Source organism: Peromyscus maniculatus, chromosome X (genome assembly GCF_049852395.1).
Source record: "Peromyscus maniculatus bairdii isolate BWxNUB_F1_BW_parent chromosome X, HU_Pman_BW_mat_3.1, whole genome shotgun sequence".
NCBI lineage: Eukaryota > Metazoa > Chordata > Mammalia > Rodentia > Cricetidae > Peromyscus > Peromyscus maniculatus.
Window position 1 is genome coordinate 38,196,880 of NC_134875.1, and position 25,367 is coordinate 38,222,246.

At 41.6% G+C, this 25,367-nt stretch overlaps 1 protein-coding gene across 2 annotated transcripts; it reads left to right on the plus strand.

The window, feature by feature from the left end:
• Positions 1-1,451: 1,451 nt before the first annotated feature.
• On the plus strand, positions 1,452-25,109 carry Upf3b (UPF3B regulator of nonsense mediated mRNA decay). Of its 2 annotated transcripts, XM_006993600.4 has the most exons (11): positions 1,452-1,710; positions 2,544-2,650; positions 2,818-2,924; positions 7,972-8,070; positions 10,529-10,639; positions 13,088-13,131; positions 13,725-13,907; positions 14,285-14,323; positions 16,214-16,377; positions 17,170-17,470; positions 24,125-25,109. In XM_006993600.4, exons 1-11 carry the CDS (start codon positions 1,555-1,557, stop codon positions 24,272-24,274), a joined length of 1,461 nt encoding a protein of 486 aa, XP_006993662.1. In that variant the 5' UTR covers positions 1,452-1,554; the 3' UTR covers positions 24,275-25,109. The 2 variants fall into 2 exon arrangements, with proteins under 2 accessions (XP_006993662.1, XP_006993663.1); XM_006993601.4 differs by lacking the exon at positions 14,285-14,323 and having other exon boundaries at positions 1,453-1,710.
• The last annotated feature ends 258 nt before the right edge of the window (positions 25,110-25,367 follow it).

A 25,367-nucleotide genomic window follows, 5' to 3' on the forward strand; every position in this document is an offset into this window, starting at 1 on the left:
CCTGCAAGGATCAGGAACTTGCTGCACGAAGGTGAGTCGGTGCTTTGTCCTCTGCAGGTACCAGCAAAAGGCACCGGAGATCCCCCTTCCGCCTCAGTCAGGCATACCAACAAAATACTTCACTCCTTCCTTCCTTCCTTCACTCCTTCTCTCCCTCCTTCCACAGAAAACATCTTGTTGGGTAGTTCAGTCTGGCCTAGAATTCCTGACCCTTCTGATACAGTTTCCCAAATGCAGGGACTACAGAAACATGCCCCTGCACCTGGCGAATAGTTTATTTTATTGCTCATGTTTATGGCATCTTTCACTGTTCACTACCAAGACATAGCACTTCATTCTGTGGATGTATGGCATCTTGCTTGTCCATTCACCTGTTAATGGGTATTTGAATTGTAGGAGGGGTAATTTACAGTCAATTTTGTATTTTTTAAAATGAAGAGAGTAAACTGAACAAAATCAAGTTGGGTACTTTCAATACCAGAGGAGAATCCTTTAATTAGAAAAAGAAAAAAAAAAGTGTGTGTGTGTGTGTGTGTGTGTGTGTGTGTGTAAACAAATCTCATACATTTTTTATTATAACTCCTTGAATTAGTACCATGTGTTTTTCTCGAGTCTCTGTAAATCCTAATTTTATTTATTTATATTCATTTATCTATCTATTTATTTATTGGTTTTTGGAGAGAAGGTTTCCCTGTGTAGCCCTGGCCATCCTGGAACTCCCTCTGTAGACCAGGCTGGCCTCGACCTCTAAGAGATCTGCTTGCTTCTGCGGAGTGTGCCACCACAGCCCGGCTAATTTTGTAAAACCTAATCTGTAAATCCTTTTGTCAAAAGAGGCTCTAGCGCCTCTGAAAGCATACTTTAGTTTAAACCCCCCCCCAAAAAAAATTTTTTTTTCCTTATCTATTTATTTATTTACCTATTGATTGTTTGGTTGATACGGGGCTCCAGTATCTAGCACTAATTTGCCTGGAACTTGCTAATTAGATCAGACTTTGAACTTGTGATGCTTCACCCTCAGGTTCCCCAGTGTTGGGATTACAGGCGCCAGCTACCACACGCGGCTCAAATAATAAAAATAATAAAATAAAAAATAAACTTACTAAAATTTAAAAATTAAATGATCATATGTATTTAAAATAAGAGACCCTGAGACAGCTGTATGATTCCCACGTTCTAATCCCAGGCGGGCAGCTGCTTTGCATGTAGGGAGTTGTAGTCCAGGAAAGAGTCGCTTCTAGACAAGATGGCGGAGTTGCTAATGACGCGCGAAGGGGCGGGCCCCGAGGGAATCTGGGCCGCTAGGGGATTGGGCAGCGCGGGGATTAGGCAGGCGGGAAGTAAAGACCAGGTGTTAAAACCTTAACCCGGAGTGAAGCTGGGTGCCCTGAACTCTCGCGAGATCTCAGAGAGCCCAATGGAACGCCGGGTTCTGCTTATCACTAGGGGCATTTGTTAGGGGCGGAGCTCCTGAGGCTTCTGCCCGCGAGTCGTAGGTGCCCGGCGTCAAGGCATTGCAGCTGAGCCACGGCTCAAAGGAGCGTAACCGTGGCCATGAAGGAAGAGAAAGATCACAGGCCTAAGGAGAAGCGAGTGACCCTGTTAACGCCTCAGGGTGCCACAGGCAGTAGCCTTGGAGCTACTGCCGAAGGCGCCAAAGGAGAAGATAAGCAAGATCGCAACAGGGAGAAGAAAGAAGCTTTGAGCAAGGTGCCTATGGGCTGGTGGCCCGAGAGAGGGCGGGACGAGTACACGGTTTGGGGAGGGTGGCTGGGAACGGGGCTGTTCTCTTTCTCTCCCGGGTTTCTCTTCTGTTTCTAACTGAATGAAAATTGCTTCGCTCTGTCTCACGCACCGGTGGAAATAGGATTAGCGGGTTCTGGTCAAGCCCCCGAAGTGGGGGGTGAGGGAAAAGGAGGGCTCCCAGATGAGAAGGGTTTAAGTTAGAGCTCCGACTGTGGGGTGGCCATGGGAGAGGGGAGCGGCAGTAAAGATAGGGGAACTTTAATTGGGCTGAACTGCTAAATAGTCCTTGCGACACCACGGGTGAGGAGTGAGAGTAATTGTGGTGTAAGTGTTAATGGAGGCGAGTTGGGGAAGTACGTTAAGGGAATTGATGACCTGGAGGGACAAACAGATGAGGGCGGTGGGGGTAATGTTTTACATATGTTAAGCCGAATGGGGAGGGGGTTCTTTCAGCGCCTGTTAGATGTGTGAGAGATACGACTGATACGACATCCACGAAAGACCAGCATTTGTCTACCTGTTTACCAATAGATCCGTTTTGTTGTTTTTTGTTTTGTTTTTTAAAAGGGTTTTAAACTGCAGGGTTGCCATTTGAGAGCAGAACCTGACATTGTCAGGTTGCACCAGTCAGTTGTCATTTCTGAGAGTTTTTATAAACCCGCGTTGAGCTGCAGAAGAATATTTTCAGTGTTTTTATAAGTGCCTTTGTATTTTAAAGCCGATCATCAAGAGCCATGACTTGGGTATACCAGAAAGTTGATGTGTACTGATTTTATTTTCCCCATTCATTTCCTAAGGTGGTAATTCGAAGATTACCTCCCACTTTGACCAAGGAGCAGCTTCAGGAGCATCTTCAACCTATGCCTGATCATGATTATTTTGAGTTTTTTTCTAATGATACTAGGTAAAAAAATATATATATTTAAAAAACGGGGGTGGAAAACAGTCTTCCATTCTTTTTATCCTAGTCCTTTTCGTTTTTGAGCTATTTAATTTCTTTAATACATACATGTTTGCAATTCAGCCAGTCATCTGCAACCATATTTACATAATTGCTTTCCTCCTCTACAGTCTGTATCCTCATATGTATGCCAGAGCATATATCAACTTTAAAAACCAAGAAGACATTCTTTTATTCAGGGACCGATTTGATGGCTATGTATTTCTTGACAATAAAGGTGAGTCTTTATAAGATTTAGGGGAGTTTGCCAGTTTTACATTTAAGAGAATGTGTGCAGCCACTTGTGATAACAACATGCGTATTGACAACACTCTAGTGACAGAGGCAGGAAGATGACTACAAGTTTGAGACCATTCTGGGCTACATAGAATGACTGGAAAGAGAGAGGGTCAGGGAGAGGAAGGGAGGTAAGGAGAGAGGGGGATAGCAGTATACAAAACGATGCTTTCGCCATGCCTATGTAGGTACTTTTTCTAAGCTCCTTTGAGATGAAATGTGCACATTTAAAGGATTTTTATAATCCTCAAATATTTTTATTAACTTATTATTTCTTTAGTTTGATCCAGTAAATGAAATTACCACTGATTTCTCCTTATGTGACACTTTAAACTTGTTTTAAATGTTGACTTTCTGCTTCAAAGATATTAATGAATATTCTTTATGTCAATAGTCCTCAGTTAGAATACTGTTTATCTTTCTCACAAAGCTGTGTATAGCTAAAACATCAGATTTGATCTCCCAAGCTGAAGATGTAATGCAGTGATTGATTATGTGTGAGGCCCTGGGTGTGATCCTCAGCACCAGCAAAACGCACAAACTCTTGGTATCCAGGATACACAATTTATAACAAAGACAAATTTCTGACTTCACTCTAATCTCACTTTTTATTTGCTATCTGCTACTTGCAATATTTAGCCAGAATGTATCCAAGTTGGCATTTGCCAACTTTGATTTGGTTTTATAATCATAGATAATGAAAATAGGGTTTCTTGTCTAGTTTTATTATCTCAATTACTTCAGGTTTTCGTATATTAAATTCTTGTTGTGGTATATGCCGATAAAAGCTGAAGGCTTGATAACTGTTTATCCAACTTGTGTGCACACAGGGTAAAGTAAGGGCCTCTCACTCGCTAAAGCTGCTCTGTGTTATGCTCTTCCATGCTTAACTTGGATCAGTTTTCCCAAATTAGCTGTTTTTCCTGACCAGCATTTTTATTCTAGTAGATAGCAATGATTTCTCACTTAGTACAGGGGTCCAAGTTGTAATATTTTCATTTTCTTTATCCTTTACATTTGGTACAAGTTTTAAGTCTTATCAACTTCTTTTTTTTTTAATTTTACTTTTATTTTTTTATTTTATTTATTTTATTTTTTGGTTTTTCTGTGTAGTTTTTGTGCCTGTCCTGGATGTCACTCTGTAGATCCTGTAGACCAGGCTGGCCTCGAACTCACAGAGATCCTCTGGCTCTGCCTCCCGAGTGCTGGGATTAAAGGCATGCACCACCACATTTTTTTTCCAGAGCTGAGGATCGAACCCAGGGCCTTGAGCTTGCTAGGCAAGCACTCTACCACTAAGCTAAATCCCCAACCCGAGTCTTACCAACTTCTTAATTTCTTTTTTTTTAAATCTTTTTTTAAAGATTTATTTATTTGTTACGTATACAGTGTTCTGCCTGCATGTATGCCTGCAGGCCAGAAGAGGGCACCAGATCTCATTACAGATGGTAGTGAGCCACCATGTGGTTGCTGGGAATTGAACCCAGGTCCGCTGGAAGAGCAGTCAGTGCTCTTAACCGCTGGGCCATCCCTCCAGCCCCTCAACTTATTAATTTCTTAAACAATTTTATTACATATGTTTTTAAATTTTGTGTGTCTGCAGGCTATGGCACACATGTTCTCTCATTCCACCATGAGGGTCCTGGGAATTAAACTCAGGTCATCAGCCTTGGTGGCCAGTGCGCTTATTACCCATTGAGCCCTCTCACCAGCCCATTGTGGGCTTTTTTTTTTTTTTTTAGTAACATTGTGTATATTTTTAAAAAAATATTTTATGTGTATGAGTTTTGCCTGTGTGTATGTCTGTGTACCATATTTATGCCTGGTGCCCACAGAGGCCAGACCAGGGCATCTGATCCCTTGGAACTGTAGAGTTATAGATGGTTGTGAACTGCCATGTCGATGCTGGGAATTGAATCCAGATCTAAGAGCAAGAAGTTCTCTTAATCACTGAGCCATCTCTCCAGCCCGTAAAGTGTATTCTTCACTAAGACTTATCTATACTTTACATTCTGTGTCGTCATCAGCCAATGTATGGACAACCACTGTCTCTTTACAGGGGTTTCTATGTTTCTATTTCTGTATACTTCAGCCTGATTGCCATGAAATTCAGTGTGTGTGTGTGTGTGTGTGTGTGTGTGTGTGTGTGTGTGTGTGTGTATGTTCGTTCGTAGGATTAAACTTAGGGTCTCTCACATTACTAGGCCTTGTCTCTATCAGTGAACTACATCCCAAACTTAAAATTACCCCTTTTGAAATGATTTAAGTTGATAGTTAGGAAACAAAAATTCCAAATGCATCCTGCTAGTTGTAGCCCTCCATTTCCTTGCCTTGGTTCTGCTTTTGTTTTTGTTTGTTTTTTTCCCCAGTCTATCTCCCATTGAGCTTCACTCTTGGTTTTTATCTCTTCTACTCCTCAAATACATAGTAGTTATTCACCTAGTCTGATTTTGCATTCATTGGGATTTTCTTTTTTTAAAAATATTTATTTATTATGTGTCCAGTGTTCTGCCTGCATGTATACCTGCTCGCCAGAAGAGGGCACCAAATCTCATTATAGGTAGTTGTGAGCCACCATGTGGTTGCTGGCAATTGAATTCAGGACCTCTAGAAGAGCAGCCAGTGCTTTTTATCTCTGAGCCATCTCTTCAGCCCTCATTAGGATTTTCATAGCCATCTTTCATGATTTGTTCTTGTTTAGACAGGGTTCCATGTAGCCTAGGGTAGCTTTGAATTCTTCATCCTCCTGCCTTCATCTCCTAAATACTAGAATTACAAGTATGTGCCACCCAACCCAACTCCTGTTCTTATTTTATTCTAGTTTGTGTCTATATGCCACTGAAGATAAGATAGTATTTTTTTAATTTCACTAATTAAATTTGTTCATTTGTTTGAGAAGATAATATTTTGTACCTTGTATGACATTGTTCAGTGGGAATGATCTGGTATATCTTTTTTTTTTTTTTTTTTTTTGGTTTTTCGAGACAGGGTTTCTCTGCGTAGTTTTGCGCCTTTCCTGGAGCTCACTTGGTAGCCCAGGCTGGCCTCGAACTCACAGCGATCCACCTGGCTCTGCTTCCCGAGTGCTGGGATTAAAGGCGTGCGCCACCACTGCCCGGCTCTGGTATATCTTTTTTTTTTAACAGTCAGTTTTCTTTTTCAATTGAAATATAATTCATGCATCATAAAATTCACCATCTTTATGTGCAAATTTAGTAGGGTTTAGTATATTCGCCAAGTTCTACAGCCATCACTTCTAAGTCTGGAATGTTTTCATTATCTCCAAAGAACCCCATCTCTCTTAGCAGTCTTCTACTCTCTGCCTCAGCCCTGGCAGCCAACTAATCTACTTTGTCTCTGTGGATTTCCCTACTCTGGGCATTTCGCATCAACAGAATCATTTAATTTGTGCAATGTGTAGTCTTTTTATTTTTGTTTTACTTTGTTTTACCTTTTGAAACAGTCTGGGTAGACAGGCTGGCCTGAACTTGTGGCAATCTTTCTATCTCTGTTTTCTGAGTGCTGGGATTATAGGTATGTACCACCATACCTAACTTTAAACATGTTTTTCTTTTGTTTTAGTGAGGTAAAATTGACAAATTTATACCAGTCTGTTGTACAATGTGATAACTTGATGTGTGTATATACTGTGAAATGATTGCCATAATGGAGTTAATAACATCTGTCAAACTCATATTGGTACCTTACTGAAAATAATAGCTTTATGAAGATATATTTCACACACCATAAAATATACCCTTTTAAAGCATGCAGTTCAGTGGGTTTTTTCATATATTCACAGAGTTGTATAACCATCACCACGATCTAATTTTAGACTGTGATCATCATCCCAATGAGAAACCCCATACTTATTAGCTGTCACCCCCACAACTAGCTCCAAACCATTAGTATCTCCCCATCCCCAGACAGGGTCTCACTCTGTATCCCATGCTGGCCTCAAACTCATGGCAGTCTTGCTCTTGAGTACTGGGATTACAGGGATGTGCTACTGTACTGAGCTACTGTCTCTAGATTTACCTCATGTAGCTGGGCATTGTATCCCTTTAATCCCAGAGTTTGGGAGGAGGTGGGGACAGGAGGATCAGGGGTTTAAGACAGTGTCAGCTGCAAAGAAAGTTTGAGGCTGGCTGTGGTTATGTGAGGTGTTCTATTTCCAAAGCATTTTTTTAATATTTGCTTATTTAAGAGATTTCTAATATTTGTTAGTTTAGTTAGGATTTTGGGACCAGAGCTTGCTAAGCAGCCCAGGCTGGCTTTGAACTCAATGACCCTCTTGTTTTAATTTTCCTAATGCTGGCCTGGAGAGATGGCTCATAGGTTAAGAGCACTGACTGCTCTTCCAGAGGTCCTGAGTTCAATCCCCAGCACCCACATGGTGGCTCACAACCATCTGTAATGAGATCTGGCACCTTCTTCTGTATACATAATAAATAAATAAATCTTAAAAAAATAAAATAAATACTAAAATATTTTTTTAAAAAATTTCCTAATGCTAAGGTTATAGACACCAAGCCACTATGCCATGCTCTAAAATATTTTGTAATGAAAATTAATTGGTAGATTTTCTTTTAACATATCAAAATACCACATTTTACAAGCTGAATTTCAGTGAACATTTACTTCTATGCCATGTCTTTTATTTGTTGTTGTTGTTGATTGAGATAGGCTCTGTGTGTGTCGCCCAGGCTGGCCTGAAACCCTTGGGCTCATGCAGTCTTCCTGCCTCAGTCTTCCCAATGGTTGAGACTGTAGGTACATACCACCACACCCAGCTTGCTGTCGTTACTCGTGTTTTCAGTGTTGATTCTATAGTTGTGTTAATCTAGTAAGGGGTTTGGCATTTGGGAGACTATTCAAATGACTGCTGCCATTTAAGGAGGTCGAGAAAACAGTAGGCTGATTTGCTTGTACCCACTTTTGACATCTTCTTTATTAAAGCAAGGATGGCATTTTTTTTCCCTGCACAGGTCAGGAATATCATGCTATCGTAGAATTTGCACCTTTTCAAAAAGCTGCAAAAAAGAAGATTAAGAAAAGAGATACAAAAGTTGGGACTATTGATGATGGTACAGTATAGCTCCAGTTATTGGCTTTTTTTTTATTCCTTTTGCATGATGCTTTTGTGAGTTAGACTCCAATATGTTAAATAGAAAACATATGAATAAAGTTAATGAGAAATCTTATGCCTATGGAAGCTTTGCTGACTTGTTAGAGTGGGTGTGGATTTTCCACAGTGTTTCTATTCTCTTTGGCTAGTGGCATTTAATTCCTCCACCACTAAGCAATCTAGTCTTGATCACTGAGCAGTAAATCGTTCTGAGTCTGTTGATTAGGAGATGATAAGAAAAAAATCAATTTTTAAATGACATTAACTTGCAGCCTCCTACCATTGCTGTGATTTAACTTTTAGTTTCCATTATCTTTCTAAAACAAGGTTTGACCTATGGTTGAAAATATTGTAAAAAGTTTTTGAGATTGATTTATTTTTATTTTATGTATATGGGTATTTTATCTGCATGTATGTCTGTATACCAATTGTGTGCCTGGCGAAAGGAGAGGCCAGAAGAGGGCATTGGGTCCCCTGCAACTGGAATTGTAGGTGACTATGAGCCACTATGTGGGTGCTTAGAATTAAACCCAGGTCTCTGAAAGAGCAGTCAATGCTCTTAACTACTGAGCCATCTTTCCAGCCGCCCAAAACTTTAAAAAATATTGATGTATATAATGGGGATGGGAGGGAATACATAAGTATAGAGTTTAGAAGACAGTTTTTAGGAGTTGGTTCTTCCCTTCTACCATTTGGGTCCTGGGGATTGAACTCGGGTCATCAGGTTTGGCAGCAAATGTCTTTACCCCTGAACCATCTTGACAGACACCCCCACCCAAGGGGGAAAAACATTTTTTTTTAAAAACTTTTTATCTCCAAGTAACTTCATATAAAGCAACTGAAATTGCCAGTCTAATCTAAGCTTTGAATATGCAGTTAACAATACATACAGTTATTAAGCTAAACAGAAATATAGGAATGGCAAACTGGCATAATTTCCATGTAAGGCAAAACCAACTCCAGATTTTGAGATTTTGGTAACATTATGTTGGCTAACTGTTGTATAACTCTTGTTGTATTGGATAAGGGTTTAGCCCCAGTATTTTTTTTATTTTACTTTTTTTTTTTTAAGATTTATTTATCATGTACACACTATTCCACCTGCATGTATCCCTGCAGTCCAGAAGAGGGCACCAGATCTCATTACAAGTGGCTGTGAACCACCATGTGGTTGCTGGGAATTGACCTCAGGTCCTCTGGAAGAGCAGTCAGTGCTCTTCACCACTGAGCCATCTCTCCAGCCCCTAATTTTATTTTTGATATGTTTGGGTGTTTTGCCTGCATGTATATCACGGGCATAGGTGGTGCTCTCAGAGGCTAGAAGAAGGTGTTGAATTCCCCTAGAATTGGCATGACAGAAGGTTGTGAGCCACCACTGGGTTTTGGGAATGGAACCTGGATCCTCTGAAAGAGCAGCCAGTGTTCTTAACCACTTAGCCATCTATCCAACCACCAGCCACAATATTTTTTATATCAGATTGATTTTTTAGAATCACCTTTGTTGAATTTTTGTCATTTGTTATTATAACAAGTACTTTATAAAACAGCAGAGACTCGAGTACACAGCTTTTTTTTTTTTTTTTTTTTTTTTTTTTTTTGGTTTTTCGAGACAGGGTTTCTCTGTGTAGCTTTGCGCCTTTCCTGGAGTAGCCCAGGCTGGCCTGGAACTCACAGAGATCCGCCTGGCTCTGCCTCCCGAGTGCTGGGATTAAAGGCGCGTGCCACCACCACCCGGCCGAGTACATAGCTTTTTATTGATGATATTGCAGATTTTAAATGTGGAAAAGCAAGCAATATAATGACTCAGGTATATTTATTTCCCTTTCTTAGGACAGAGGTATGTAGGAGAGAATTCCAGGAATCACCACAGTCTCCAAAGCCATGTCTAGGACTTGGCCTCTAGTTTATCTTTTTGGAACACCACACTTTCCTATGTTGAGTTTTCATAAAGTGGGGTGTGCCATGCACAGATTGCTTACATGCTGTTAATGAATACTCTATAATTCCCATTTCTCCTATAAGTGTGGCTCTGGGTTCATAGGAGCCTTAGATTTTCTTTTTCTCCTGAGATTCTGGGGCTCAAACCTAGTGCCTCACCCAGACCTAGCAAGTGCTCTAAAACTGAGCTGCCATCCCAGGCCTGGAGCAGTGTTCCACCTCTCGTCAGTGTGTTCTAATGTATGGTCTCTCATTTCTCCTGACTACTCTGTTACACCAGACTCCCACGGTGGGTATCAATAATTTGAGTCCCAAGATAGCCCTAGTCATCTAGCGTGTATGAGTGTTCTGTTTGTTTTTGTTTTTTAAGTCTTCCATTTAGTAGAAAAGTATCTTCTTAGATAAATACCTGTCCTACATAATATTTCTTATTTGTTGGTTCAAGTCTCTGTTTTCTGGTTCCTTAAATAATCATTTAGATCCAGAATACAGGAAATTTTTGGAGAGTTATGCCACAGACAATGAAAAAATGACATCTACTCCAGAGACATTGCTGGAGGAAATAGAAGCCAAGAATCGAGAATTAATAGGTAAGGAGGAAAAGGATTTTGGCCAGTGGCTTTTTCATCAGCCTCCCTAAGTCTGTGTCGTCCCGCCTGACCTGGCTGCTCTGTGATCTTGAAGTCCCTCCCTTCTCTGAGACTGCGTCTCGTGGAATGCACAGTTAATAGCTACCTCACAGGATCGGGACACTGCACCCGGGAGACAAGGTTCTGGTGGCCCTCTCAGTGTCGCACAGCTGGGATACAAGCATGCGAAGCTGAAAGCTTGTTACGGAATGCCTAGCCGATGGTAAACCTTGGAAGAAGAATTGGTGTCTCCTAGCAGTAAATTCTTATTCCTAAAAATTGACCTGGTAATCTAAAAAAGTGAAGTTCATTATTATAAAATTGAAAATCTGAAAAATTTTAGCTTAGATGTTGGTTCTAAGCAGCCAATTCTAACTACTGACATAGTGTTTGACCCAGAATTTCCACTCCTAGGAATTTACCCCATAAATTTATCCATATATTTATCCATAATCCTAGCTCTATAGGCCTGCCTGGGCTACAGTTTGTTCATGGCCAGTTGGGTAATTTAGTGAGCAGGAGGCTGTCTCAAAAAAAGTAAAACAGAGACGAAACAAGAAACGGTAATGGTGGCATACCCTTAGAATCCCAACAGTTGGGGGTGGGGTAGAAGAAGAGGAATCAGAGGTTAAGACCATCCTTGGAGAGCTGGGCAGTAGTGTCGCACAGCTTTAATCCCAGTACTTAGGGGGCAGAGACAGGCGGATCTCCAGGTTTGAGGCCAACCTAGACTATAGAGTGAACCTAGACTATAGAGTGAGTTCTAGGACATCCAGGGCTGTTACACAGAGAAACCCTGTCTTGAAAAAAAAAAAAAAGACCATCCTTGGTTACTTAGTGAGTTCCAGAGCAGGCTAAGCCATATTAGACCCTGTCTCTAAACAAACAAAAAGAAAGTTTAAAAAAAAAATAAGTGTTCAAAAGGATGCCATCAAGGCTAATATGGTTCAGCATGTTGAAAAACGAATTTAAATTCATTTTTTAAATTTTTATTTTGTTTGTTTGTTGTTTTGAGACAGGATCTCTCTGTGGCCCTGGCTGTCCTGGAACTCCAGACCATGCTGACCTCACAGAGATCAGAGAGACCCTCCTGCCTCTGTCTTCCTAGTGTGTCACCACGTCCAGCCAACTTTTCCTTTGTGAATGTTTATGTGGGGTGGGTGTGCGCACAGGGGCGTGGGTGCCTGAAGATGCAGGAGGCTTCAGATTGCCTAAGGCTGGAATTCTGATGTGGCTCCTGAGAGCTGGACTCAGGTCTTCTGCAGTAGCAGTAACCACTGAGCGGTCTCTGCAGCCCCCTTAAATAGAATTCTAAAGATTGATTTCTAATAGTAAATATGTAGAATAAGCACATTTCTGGTAGCTTCCTTAGAATAAATTCCAAGAAGTAGAAATAGGGTATCAGGATGATTAGATGTTTGTAGCACAAACCCCTGCCCTCAGTTTCTTTCCAATTGAACAAACTTATGCTCCTATATAATAAGAATGTACTTATTTGTGTCTTACCAGTTATAAATTACTCATAAAAACTTTCAGTGTTTTTTTTTTTTTGAGACAAGGTTTCTCTGTTTAGCTTTGGAGCCTGTCCTGGAACTCGCTCTGTAGACCAGGCTGGCCTCGAACTCACAGAGATCCACCTGCCTCTGCCTCCCGAGTGCTGGGATTAAAGGTGTGTGCCACCACCGCCCTCAGCATTTCTTTTTTAAGATTTATTTTTTATGTATACAGATGCTTTGTCTGCATGTATGCCTGGAGACCAGAAGAGGGTATCAGATTGTGAGCTGCCATGTGGGTGCTGGGAACTGAACTCAGGACCTTTAGAAGAGTCCTCTTAACTGCTGAGCCATCTCTCCAACCAGACTGTTCAGTATTTCATTGTCTTTTTTTTAAGATTTATTTATTTATTATGCATATAGGCCAGAAGAGGCACCAGATCTCATTATGGATGGTTGTGAGCCACCATGTGGTTGCTGGGAATTGAACTCAGGACCTCTGGAAGAACAGCTAGTGTTCTTCACCGCTGAGCCATCTCTCCAGGCCTCCTTTCAGTATTTCAATGAGAGTTTATTCACTTTTTTTCTGTCTTTTTTTTTTTTTTTTTTGAGAGGGTCTTATATATCCCAGGCTGGCCACAAACTATGTAACCATATAGCCAAAGATAGTCTCAGCTCCTGATCCTCTTGCCTCCACAGGTGTGTGCCACCACACCCAGTTATATTCACTTTTGAAAAATGTATTTTAAGCCTGCATTTTGAAATAGAATACTATACAACTTATTTGGATTAATACAGTGGTAGATTTTGTAAGGGGTGTAATTTCTCCATCTTGAGTGGGTAGCAGGGGATGACTGAAAGCCAAATGCTTTCTGGGCTTGATAAGCATTATTAATAATCTGCTTATGCTTTATAGCTAAAAGGACAACCCCACTTTTGAGCTTCCTGAAGAACAAGCAGGTGAGTGTTCATTTTTGTAGTTTTCCTGGTTCTTTATTAGTTCACAGTGTATAAGCATTTGAGAACCTTAGGATCCTACAGGAGAAGTAGCTGTTTTCTCACAGTTAGCCCTTGAAGATCTAGCTTCTTTGGCCATCTTCATGGTGGTGGTGGGCCTAGGGGCTTACCCTGCAGACCTGGAGAGAGCTTTGTTGTCCCAGAGACATTTGTGATACCCTGAAAGCCTCGGGAATGTACAAAGGAAATCGTGGGAACAGGTCCCAGTCTTGATTCTCCAGAGGATGGGTATTAGGATGTTGTAGAAAGTAGGAAAGAAGCCGGGCGGCCGTGCACGCTTTTAGTCCCAGCACTCAGGAGGCAGAGCCAGGAGGATCTCTGTGAGTTCAAGACCAGCCTGGTCTACAGAGCGAGATCCAGGACAGGCACCAAAACAACACAGAGAAACCCTGTCTCAAAAAACCAAAAAAAAAAAAAAAAAAAAAAAAAAAGTAGGGAAGAAGTCAGATGGGTTAGCAGGTACCCATAATGCCTTTGTGGCTAGTGGGAGTTTTGTGGTAACTATGTAATTGGAAGGATTGTGTTGGTATTTGTAGAGAATGAGAGAAGAAAAGAGGGAAGAAAGAAGGAGACGAGAAATAGAAAGGAAAAGACAAAGAGAAGAAGAGAGAAGAAAATGGAAAGAAGAGGAGAAACGAAAAAGAAAAGATATAGAAAAGCTAAAGAAGATAGAGAGAGTTCCAGAAAGGGAAAAAATAAAGGACGAACCAAAGATTAAGGTATGAAAATAATGGAAACAGACTGCATGTCACTGAAAACTGCATGTATCTGTTTATGCATGAGCCTTGTGTTGTTGCAAGTTTTGTTTTGTTTTTGCACTTTTGGGGGTGGGTATCAAAAAGATTTCCCATTATATTAATAGTATTAAGTTTTAAGCTTAAAATGACTTAGAAGGATTCAGTAGTTTACCCAATGCTATGGTCCTTCATTGCAGATCTGTTTTGTTCAAGTCACTAATAATGTTTGCTATGTGGGTTGCTAGTCTCTCAGTTTCTGGACTTAGGCTTGGCTTGCATGAATATGGGGTTTTATTCAGCTTTTCTTTCATAAATGATACATGAAGTTGCCTCATCTGTTTGTTTTCCACTGTCTTCAGGTACACAGGTTTCTGTTACAAGCTGTGAATCAGAAAAATGTAAGGATCAAGTACATGATACAGAGCACCTAGTATCATGTCGTACACACAGGTCTTAGCTAATAAGAACTTTTGGTGGTGGTGGTAGTGTTCCGTGTTGAAACCCCTTCAGATATACTTGGGTCTTTGTGAAAGCTGAGCTATTTGACATATGTCTTTAAAAGGAAACCCCAAACCAGGCATGGTGATTCATTAAGGCAGAAGGGTTTAGTGTGAAGTCAGCCTGGCCTGCAGTTCCAACACCTACTTCAATAAAATAGGATAGAATAAAAGAGAGAGTGCCCAAGTGACCCTGATGCTCTGCTGTGTACCCAGAAGCCTTAGCAATGCAGGTTCAGAGGAAAGTCAGTTTATATAGTGCTTTCTCATCTTTTTATGTGCCTCTCCTAACTGGCAGGGAAGAGTATTGACTAATACCCAGCCTTTTAAGTGCTTTCCCCTCTCATGTGATTCCCGAGTTACTGTCTTGCATCCAGGAATCTGTGATCAGCAGGTGCTTATTGCTACACTGCATATAGGAAGAGGAAAACCTGTAGAAAGATCTCAGCCTTGCTGCTTCCTTCCCAAGGGAATGGCTTGGGCAGCCCTTGCTCCAGTGAACATCCCAGAGACATACTCACAGCTAGACCTTCAAAAAGTCTGAGAGTATCTCACAGATATGACAACATGGTCACCTTCTTCTATTTTCTGGAAATACAGCAGTTTGGGGAGCTGGGGTTTCCTGAGTCTCCTTTGGACTCCTCACTGCTGATACAGGGGAAGGTCCACCTTAGTTCCTTCCAGCTGAGTCTCTGTCTACCATGCCACAAATTATTTGACTTGCTCATCCTCATGATGAGCAAGACAGACAGAAGGTAGAGCCAGCCATGCTGGAGAGCTTCTCTAATGTTCTTATTAGAGGAATGAACATCTTGGTATCTAATACAGGTAGATGTTCATTAGAGAAATAAGAACACTTCAAATGAAACCTGCACATCTGCCCTCATTGTACTTTGGGACCTTCTTTGTGTCCATTTCGGATTCCCATTTGTAGTGGCTATGTGTGCTGAAGTAGCTCATGCTTAAGTCCTGTGGTTCATTTGCCTTTTGCTTGGTGACTTGCATGATGCCTTCTCCCTGAGATGAACCTCTTATGATGCATTTACTGCAATATTTTGTTTTGCCTAAGAATCTGCCTATCCAACACCTAGCAGGGGTATCTATGATACCTCTTTACAGCAGTGATGTCAGAGAGAGTGGCAAATGTGGTACTGAGTAGAGATGGAATTTCAACATTCTATTGTATAAGGCTTTGGGATTGTAAAAATCCAATGCCAAGTAATTACTGCTATTTATCTTTAGTGATAATGTGATTATACCATCATAAATATGTTATTCTCAGGCTTAAGGCAGAATCATTCCCACAATGGGTCTCTCCTTTGGTGATCAAGGTATTTGGCATTACAAGTTTGTACACATAAGAAAAACAAAAACAAAAAAATTGACTCACTTAAAAGTTTGACCTGTAGCCAGGTATGGTGCACGCTTTTAACTAGCACTAGGGAGACAGATAAAGGCAGATTGTAATTTCCTGGCTATCCTGGGCTACATAGTGAGAACCTGTCTCAAAACCCCTTCAAAAGAGTCCATTTAAAACCAAAGGAGTCTTGATCCCATTGCCACAGGATGATGAAACCACTTCCCGTGGAAGGAATGATATTTTCACACTACTAGCATCCTTTTAGTAAATTACTGTTGTATACTAGTTGTTTGTCTGGAAGTTTGAGAATAATGGCAAAGATAAGGGGCCTTCTGTTGTCTAAAGTTAAAATATTTAATATATTGTGGGATTTTTGATAGACTCAGAAGGCAATGCCCCATTTACCAAAATAAAATTTTTCTCTTTAAAAGCTGCTCAAGAAACCAGAAAAAGGAGATGAAAAAGAACTTGATAAAAGAGACAAAGCCAAGAAAATGGACAAAGAGAATGTGAATGAAGAAAGAGCCAGTGGGCAAAGTTGTACTCTGCCCAAGCGTTCTGATGTCGTGGAACTGAGGGATGAAAAGCCGAAGAGGTCAGTCAACGATTGAGGGCTCTTAGGCACGTTTCATCACTAGCCACTGATGGAGACGCCATGCACTTTATCTGCATGGAGTTAAATGATTTGCTGGTTGGACTGGTGTACTCACCTGTAATAACCCCCAGGAGGCTGAGGTAGGAGGATTGCTAGTTTGAAGGCCAGCCTAGATTACGTGGTAAGACCTTGTCAAAAGAAAAAAGAAAAAAAAGGTGAATTGCTTTATATGGGTGGAGGGAGGAGAAGGAAAGGCTTCAAATATTCTAGTGTCTTCATCTAGGTGACTGACCTTTGGTTGTCCTTTTTTAAAGATTTATTTATATTATTTTCAGTTATGTACATGTGTCTAGTGTGTGTCTATGTGCACATGTGTGCAAGTGCCCTGTGGCTGGAGTTACAGGTGGTTGTGAGCTCCTGGTGTGGGTGCTGGCAACCAAACCTGGGTTTTCTGCAAAAGCAATAGGTTCTTAACTGGTGAGCCAGCTCTCCAGCCCTGACTTCCGGTTTTGCTTGTTTTTCTAAAACTACTACTTTTTCCTCAGCTGTAGCAGTGCACCCTAGGGTGGCCAAGGTAGGATCACAGTGTTTCTGCATTTGCTGTTGTAGGATGCTTGAAGGTTCAGTCTCAGGCTCCTTTCTTGGTTCTGGTCTGGTTTTCCGACGGGGTGCAGGTGTTTGAGGCCAGCCCATGGTGCTGGGACCTGAGCCCCGGGCATTTCATACATCATTAGGTAAAGTACCCTGTGAGCCGAGCTGTGTTTCCAGGTCTCTCGTTTGTTTTCCATGCAGACCTGAGGAGGAGAATTTCAGAGACTACAGAGACAGGGAGCGGGATTATGAAAGAGATCAGGAGCGCATGATCCGAGAAAGAGAGCGGCTGAAGCGGCAGGAGGAAGAACGGCGGAGGCAGCAGCAGAAGGAGCGCTATGAGAAAGAGAAAGCTTTCAAACGAAAGGAAGAGGAGCTGAAGCGAGAGAAAGAAGCACTTCGAGATAAAGGAAAGAAGAGTGAGAATACAGAATCAATATGCACCTCAGAAAAAACTGAAAGGAAAGAGGAAGTGGTTAAGAGAGACCGCATAAGGAACAAGGTGCTGCTTTTCAGTTTTTTTATGAGGATTGCTTCCCCCATTCTTACAAGTATAAATGCAAACGAATGCACTCTCCCCACCCTAACTAGGTACTGAACCCAGGGCCTTGCAAGCTTTCTGCCAGTGAGCTTCATCCCCAGTCCCTATTGTGGAATTTTCATTTTCTTTTGTTAATTTTTTGTTTGTTTTCGAGACAGGGTTTCTCTGTGTAGCTTTGCACCTTTCCTGGAACTCACTCTGTAGACCAGGCTGGCCTCGAACTCACAGAGATCCTCTTGCCTCTGCCTCTCGAGTGCTGGGATTAAAGGCATGCACTGCCACCACCCAGCCTCTTGTTACAATTTATTTTGTGTGTGCATGTACATGAGTGTGTGCAAGTACACATATGTCTCAGTGCATGAGTAACAGTCAGAGGACAATCTGTGGGAGTCAGCTCTCTCCTTACACCATGTAGGTTCTGGGGATTGAACTCAGGTTGTCAAGCTTGGCAGCAAGTGCCCTTAAATGATGAACAGTAATTTTTTTTTCAAGACAGGGTTTCTCTGTGTAGTTTTGGTGTCTGTCCTGGATCTTGCTCTGTAGACCAGGCTGGCCTCGAACTCACAGAGATCCGCCTGGCTCTGCCTCCCAAGTGCTGGGATTAAAGGCGTGCACCACCACCACCACCACCACCACCACCACCACCACCACCACCACCACCACCACCACCACCACCACCACCACCACCACCAGCCAGCCAAAAATGAATCTTTAAAAGGGCTGGGTATGGTGGTCCACACCTTTAATCCTAGAACTCAGGAGGCAGGAGCAGGTTGACAGGCAGGTAGATCTTTACAAATTTGAGGCTAGCCTGGTCTAAACAGTGAGTTTCAGGCCAGCTAAGGCTACATAGTGAGACCCTCTCTCAAAAAGAAAAACAAAATAAATAAAACACCTGATATGCCCTGATCTAGTGACTTCGAATATACTCACACTCAGTCTTGGGCAAGAATATTCTTAAGCGATGCTGGGTTCCCTTCCCCTTATGTCACATTAGGAAGAATATGCTGCCTGGATATCCTATTTTGTTGTTGGTTGACTTATAAGGACTCAGAGTTTTGCTGTGTAACATAGGCTGGTCTTGACCTCATGGCAATCTTGCTTAAGACTCCAGTGTGCTAAAATTACAGATGTGCACCTGTGCTGAATGTGGGTTTCCATTGTTTTAGGACAACAGTTCTCAACCTGTAGGTCATGACCCTTTGGCAAATCTCTATCTCCAAAAAATACTTACATTATGATTCATAACAGTAGCAAAATGACAGTTATGAGGTAGCAATGAAAATAATTTTATGGCTGGGGGTCACCACCACATGAGGAACTGTAGTAAAGGGTCACAGCATTAGGAAGGTTGAGAACCACTGCTTTAGGATGGTGTACGGTTGAGTGGCTCTTGTGAAGCCTGTGCCCACTTGAGGATGTGTACTTCTTCCCCTTCTCGTACATGTCTCCCTTTCCCTCCTCTTCATCCTCCTTTTTTATCACTAATGACTTATTTTTAGATGATGATGATGATGTGTGTGTGTCTTTCTTTCTTTCTTTCTTTCTCTCTCTCTCTCTCTCTCTCTCTCTCTCTCTCTCTCTCTTCTTTCTTTTTTTTCTTTTTTTTTTTTTCCGAGATAGGGTTTCTCTGTGTTTTGGTGCCTGTCCTGGATCTCACTCTGTAGACCAGGCTGGCCTTGAACTCACAGAGATCCGCCTGGCTCTGCCTCCTGAGTGCTGGGATTAAAGGCATGTGCCACCACCATCGGCTATCTCCCCCTTTGTTAACATACATGCTTAAATCTGTATTTAAATGTTTTTCTTGGCCGGAGAGATGGCTCAGAGGTTAACAGCACTGGCTGCTCTTCCAGAGCTCCTGAGTTCAATTCCCAGCAACCACATAATGGCTCAAAACCATCTATAATGAGATCTGGTGCCCTCTTCTGGTGTGTAGGAATATATGCAGACAGAAAAACTAGACATAATAAATAAATAAATAAATAAATAAATAAATAAATAAATCTTTAAATAAATGTTTTTCTTTCTTTTTTTTTAAAGATTATTTTATTTATCATGTGTACAGTATTCTGTCTGCATTTATCACTGCATGTCAGAAGAGGGCACTGGATCCCATTATAGATAGTTGTGAGCCACCATGTGGTTGCTGGAAACTGAACTCAGAACCTCTGGAAGAGCAGCCAGTGTTCCCTCTGAGCCATCTCTCCAGCCCTCTTTTCTTTTTTGGTGTTTTTTTTTTGTTTGTTTGTTTGTTTTGTGTGTGTGTGTGTGTGTGTGTGTGTGTGTGTGTGTGTGTGTGTGTGTGGTTTTTTCAAGACGGGTTTCTCTGTGTAGCCTTGGAGCCTGTCCTGGAACTTGCTTTGTAGACCAGGCTGACCTCGAACTCACAGAGATTCTCCTGTCTCTGCCTCCCCAGTGGAGTTCTGGGATTAAAGGCATGCGCCACCACCGCTTGGTTTAAATCTTTTCTTAATAGACCCTCTCAAAAAAAAAAAAGATGTCATGATTGAACAATAACAACTGCCCTTATTCTTGAAAATGCAAGCTGAAATATTGAAATATTCTTAAATGATTCTGCAAGAAAATAATGTGTGAAAAGAATGTGTACACATACATTAAAGACAGAAAAGGAAAATGTGACAGAATGTTACTATTTGGTGAATCCTAGGAGGCGGATATGTGGTATTCACTGCACTAATTTTATAAAATATTTTAGTTGATTTAAAGCTTTTCAAGATAAAGGATTGACAAGGGGCCAGCAAGATGGTTTAGTGGCTAAAGTGCTTGCTGCCAAGCTAGACAATCCAAATTCAATCCCTGGGACCCACATGGTAGAAAGAAAGAATCAACTCCTACAGGTTATTCCTCTGACCTTCATATGATCATGTGTATACCCAAATAAACATAAGTTTTTATAAGTTGAAAAAGCCAGGTATGATGATGCATGCCTGTAATCCTAGCCCTCAAAAGGCTGAAGCAGGAGGATTGTGAGATTGAGACCACCTTGGGCTATATAGTGAGACCTTGTTTTAGAATAAGGGTGAAAAAAAACATGAAATATTAATACCATTAGCTTATTATGCAAGAAAAGGAGATAAACACTTTATTTCCCTTTATTTACCAATGTTGAGAGTAAAGATTGGTGTCCCAGCAGTATCTAGGGGTTATCATTGTGTCTTGTTTAGTCCTTAAGAACACATAGACTTAGGAATCTTCATTTGTATACTTTCTCCCTTGTTTTTTTTTTTTGTTTATTTGTTTATAACGTGACCTCATGTAGTCTAGGCTGGTCTCAAATTTAATATGTAGCTGAGGATAACTTTGAACTTCTGATCTTCCTACCACCACCTCTTGAGTGCTGGGAATCAAACCAAGAGCCTTGTACATGCTAAGCAAGTAGTCTACTAACTGAGCCACATCCTGCACCCCACCTTGTTTTTTGAGACAGGGTTTTGCTACATAAGACAGCCAGGCTAGAACTCCAGGCGATCCTCTTGCCCTGCCCTCTCAACTGCTGGCATTATAGATGGGAGACAGTGCCTGCTTTAGACATCTTCATTGCATTCTAACTTACTAGTAGCAGCTCTATATCCTTGGTGTTCAATTCATTGTGGCTTTGCACACTAGAAGCCCCATTATCTATATTTTGAAATATTATGCAGGGGTCTCAAGTATTTGAACATTTCATCTTGTGAAAGCAGTGAAATATTTTGCTACAGTTAATTAGGAATAGTGCTTTAGGCCTGGGGACATAGCTTGTGTTCGAGCACTTGCCTGGCATGTACATGGCTCTGGGTTCAATCCACAGCACCACATACAGAAGAAGAGTACCACTTTGGGGTTAGCTTTCATAAATCAGGAAGAAAGGGTAAGGAAGGCCTATAATTTTTTGTTGATTTTTTTTTTTGTTTTTTGAGACAGGGTTTCTCTGTGTAGCTTTGCGCCTTTCCTGGAACTCACTTGGTAGACCAGGCTGGCCTCGAACTCACAGAGATCCGCCTGGCTCTGCCTCCCGAGTGCTGGGATTAAAGGCGTGTGCCACCACCGCCTGACATTGTTGAATTTTCTTTGAGGTGATAGGGAGCTCCTTGACCTTGAATAAGAGGTTTGCGCATGCAAAGCTTGTGTTCTACTGAGTCATACACCCCAATTCTTTTTTTTTTTGTGGGTTTGGTTTTCTTACTGTTTTGTTTGAGACCTGTAGCCCAGGCTGGCCCCAAACTCAGTATGTAACTAAGGATGACCTCCAACTTCTGATCTTCCTGCCTCTACCTCCCAAGTGTTGCAATTATACACTTGTATCACTCTGCCTGGTTTATGCTCTGATCGAACCCAGGGCTTCACGCATGCTAGACAAGCACTGTATCGTGTGAGCCATATCCCCAGCCCACCACTTGCTAAATTCTTAAAATGGTTTACAAGATTTCTAGGGTCAAACAGTCATAAAGCAAACATAGGACTTGAATTAAGGGTCTAAGGCCATGATCTTGTTGGCTTACTGAGGAGTCTGATTCTAAAGTGCCACCTGCTCCGGGTGGTGGGTTGTACCTAGATTTGAGCACATGTTTTTAGCCAAGTACAGTAGCAAAGTTGTAGTCCCAACTACTGGGGAGGCTGAGGCAAGGAGATCATGGGAGCCCTAGGAGTTCAAGACCAGCCTGGACAACACAGTGAGATTCACTTTTTAAAAAGTGTGGCAATTTACATAGAGTCTAACCTCATAATTTTCAGGGACATTTCCATGCTTTTTATTTTCAAATTTAGTGTGTGTTTGTGTGTATGTGTATGTGTATGTGTACACAAGCATATACACCGATGTGTGCAAGTCAATACAGGAGTTGGCTCTTTACATTTTCTTTGTGGTCCCTGGGATCAAAGTCACCCACTGGGCTATCTGACTGGCCAAAGTTTTCATTCTAAATGAATTCCATATCTATATCTATTACATGTATTGCTGTGCTAGGGATCAAACTCAAGACCTTGTTAGGCAAGCACTCTGCCACTGAGCTAAATCCCCAGCCCATCCTAAACATATTTTTAGGTAGTGTAGGATTTTACAGTGAATTTATTACATGGGACATGGTGGCTTGTGTCTGTAATCCCCGCACTCAGAAGTTTGAGTTAGGAGGATTTCAAATTGAAGGTCAGTCTGGGCTACCTTAGGCCCTGTTCTCCCTCTCTCACCAAAAGGGCAATTTACTGGTTGAGAATGACAAGCAGGTAATTGTTGAGGTTTCTCCAGAGTTTTTTTCTCCCAGGGCCAGGGATCTAACCCTGGCTTTGCACAGATTAGGCAAGAATCTGTTACTGAGCTACAGCTTAGCCCTTTGTCTTATTAGGTAGGGTTTCTATTGCTCTGAAGAGACACCATGACCACTGCAACTCTTATAGTACATGTAATTGGATGGCTTACAGTTCAGAGGTTCAGTCCATTATCACCATGGTGGGACATGGTGGCGTGCAGGCAGACATGGTGCTGGAGAAGAAGCTGAGAGTTCTACATCTTTGATCTGCAGTCAACAGGAAGTGAACTGAGTGTCTTACTGGGCATGGCTTGAGCATATATGACACCTCAAAGCCTGTCCCCCCCAGTGACACACTTCCTCCAACAAGGCCATACCCACTCCAGCAAAGCTACACCTCCTAATAATGCCACTCCCTATGAGTTTATGGGGGCTAATTACATTCTAACTACTGCACCGTTGATTGTTGTAGTTTTGACATTTAAAAAATTAAGAGTTAGCTGGGCAGTGGTGGTGCACGCCTTTAATCCCAGCACTCGGGAGGCAGAGGCAGGTTGATCTCTGTGAGTTCGAGGCCAGCCTGGGCTACCAAGTGAGTTGCAGGAAAGGCGCAAAGCTACGCAGAGAAACCCTGTCTCGAAAAACCAAAAAAAAAAAAAAAAAAATTAAGAGTTAATTAGGTAATCCTGAGATGGCTTTAAAAGCTAGGAAAATACATTATATGCATGTATGAAATTCTCAAAGAATTAATAAAAATATTTTAAAACTAGGCAGTAGATTTCTCAAAATATTACACCAGACATGTAAGGTAATTCTTAAGTGACTGCAAGTTGGCTATGGTGTCGAATGCCTTTAATCCCAGTACTTGGGAGGCAGAAACAGGTGGCTCTCTGTGTTTGAGGCCAGCCTGGTCTAGAGAGTGAGTTCTAGGACAGCCAAGTCTACACAGAGAAACCCTGTCTTTTTTTTTTTTTTTGAGAAACCCTGTCTTAAATAAAGAAGTGACAGCAACTATGGCTGGTGTTGATGGCCTGCAGTCTTACCTGCTCAGAAGGCTGAGGCAAGAAAATACTAAGTTCAAGGCCTGCCCGGGCAACTTAGTGATAGTCTGTCTCAGAATAAATAGAAAAAGGGCTGAAAATACAGCTCGGTGGAGCACTTACCTACCATGCACAAGGGTCTAGTTTCAATCCCTCCTTTAAAAATGGTTGCTTTTCAGATACAGGAAATGGGAAGTTATTACATAGCACACATTCAGTCAGGTCTTTGACTTGGTTTGGGAGTATATGGATGTATAATTTAGGGCTCTGAAACCAGCCACGTTAAAGAGGAGTAACAGTGTTGTAACGTGAATATTTTGTTTTTGCTTCAGGATCGTCCAGCAATGCAGCTTTACCAACCAGGAGCTCGAAGCCGAAATCGACTCTGTCCCTCTGATGACAACATCAAGCCTGGAGATTCACCTGTGGACAAAAAGCAGGAAAGTGGTATTAGCCATAGAAAAGAAGGAGGAGAGGAGTGAGAAGTCCCAGTGGCCATAGGTGTCCTGACTGTCCAGGCAGCCAAAGAGCACGTATTATGCTATCCAGAAGTGCCTTCAGGGCAGAGGAACAGAGAACAAGAAAAGGAGTCGCTGTGCTGGTGGGATGCACTGCAGAGGAGTGTAGTGTGTCTGAGCAGGAAAAGATTGCAGGCTCAGAATCGGAAGTACAATTTCATTGTTTTTTGCAGTTTTCACAAGTTAATTTTAATGTCTCAGAAAAAGAGGGTAGCAAGAGCATCGCAAGCAAAAAATGTCAAGTAAGGACTTACCTTTGTATGATACAAGCAGAAAAGGAGCAGGGGCTAAAATCAACAGGGGTTCTTAATCCTGGCTTGGAGCAGCTTAGGTTGAGTGGAGCAGAAGCACACTAAGTCTTGTTGGGCTCGAACTGTTTTGCATTGTTGGTGATAACTGTTGACTCTGTAGTGTAGAAGCAACAAGCATGTAATTGTAGCACAAGTAGAGTGGAGGATAGAGCAAATGATGGCTGATGGAAAAGATTTAAATAGTCACGTTAATTCTATATCCTGTGTCTGAAGTTTTTGTAATTATAGCTTGTTTTGTTTACTTCTGTGAACTTAGCATCAAAAAATATTTGTAAATGTCTCGTTTTGCCTTTAGCATTTTCTCCCTATTAATAGGTAAAGTGTAGTCCTTGGTTAGTTGCTGACAATCTAGTCTTTGTTTTATCTTAGGTATGATGACTTGAGTACATACCCTCTCCAGGAAGGAAACTACACCAATATCTGTTCAAAGGCAGCTTTCGGTCTTAGCTTGTTTTGTATCGCTGTCAATAAATTTTGACTTCACTCAAGTATGAAGCTACATTTATTTATTCAGATACTGACTTATTTGTGGTACTGGGGACAGAACCAAGGGTCTCAAGCCTGCTTGTATGTGCAATCTGCCACTCAGCTATAACTTCCAGCCTCAAGTGAAATGAGTTTATTAACTTTATTAAGTAGCTGTTGCTTTAGAGAAATTAAACATTTGATACTGAATTAACTTGTGGGGAATTTTGAAAGGGGATAAATGATATTAATTTCTGCCTTCAGTAGGCAAGGAGAGGCTT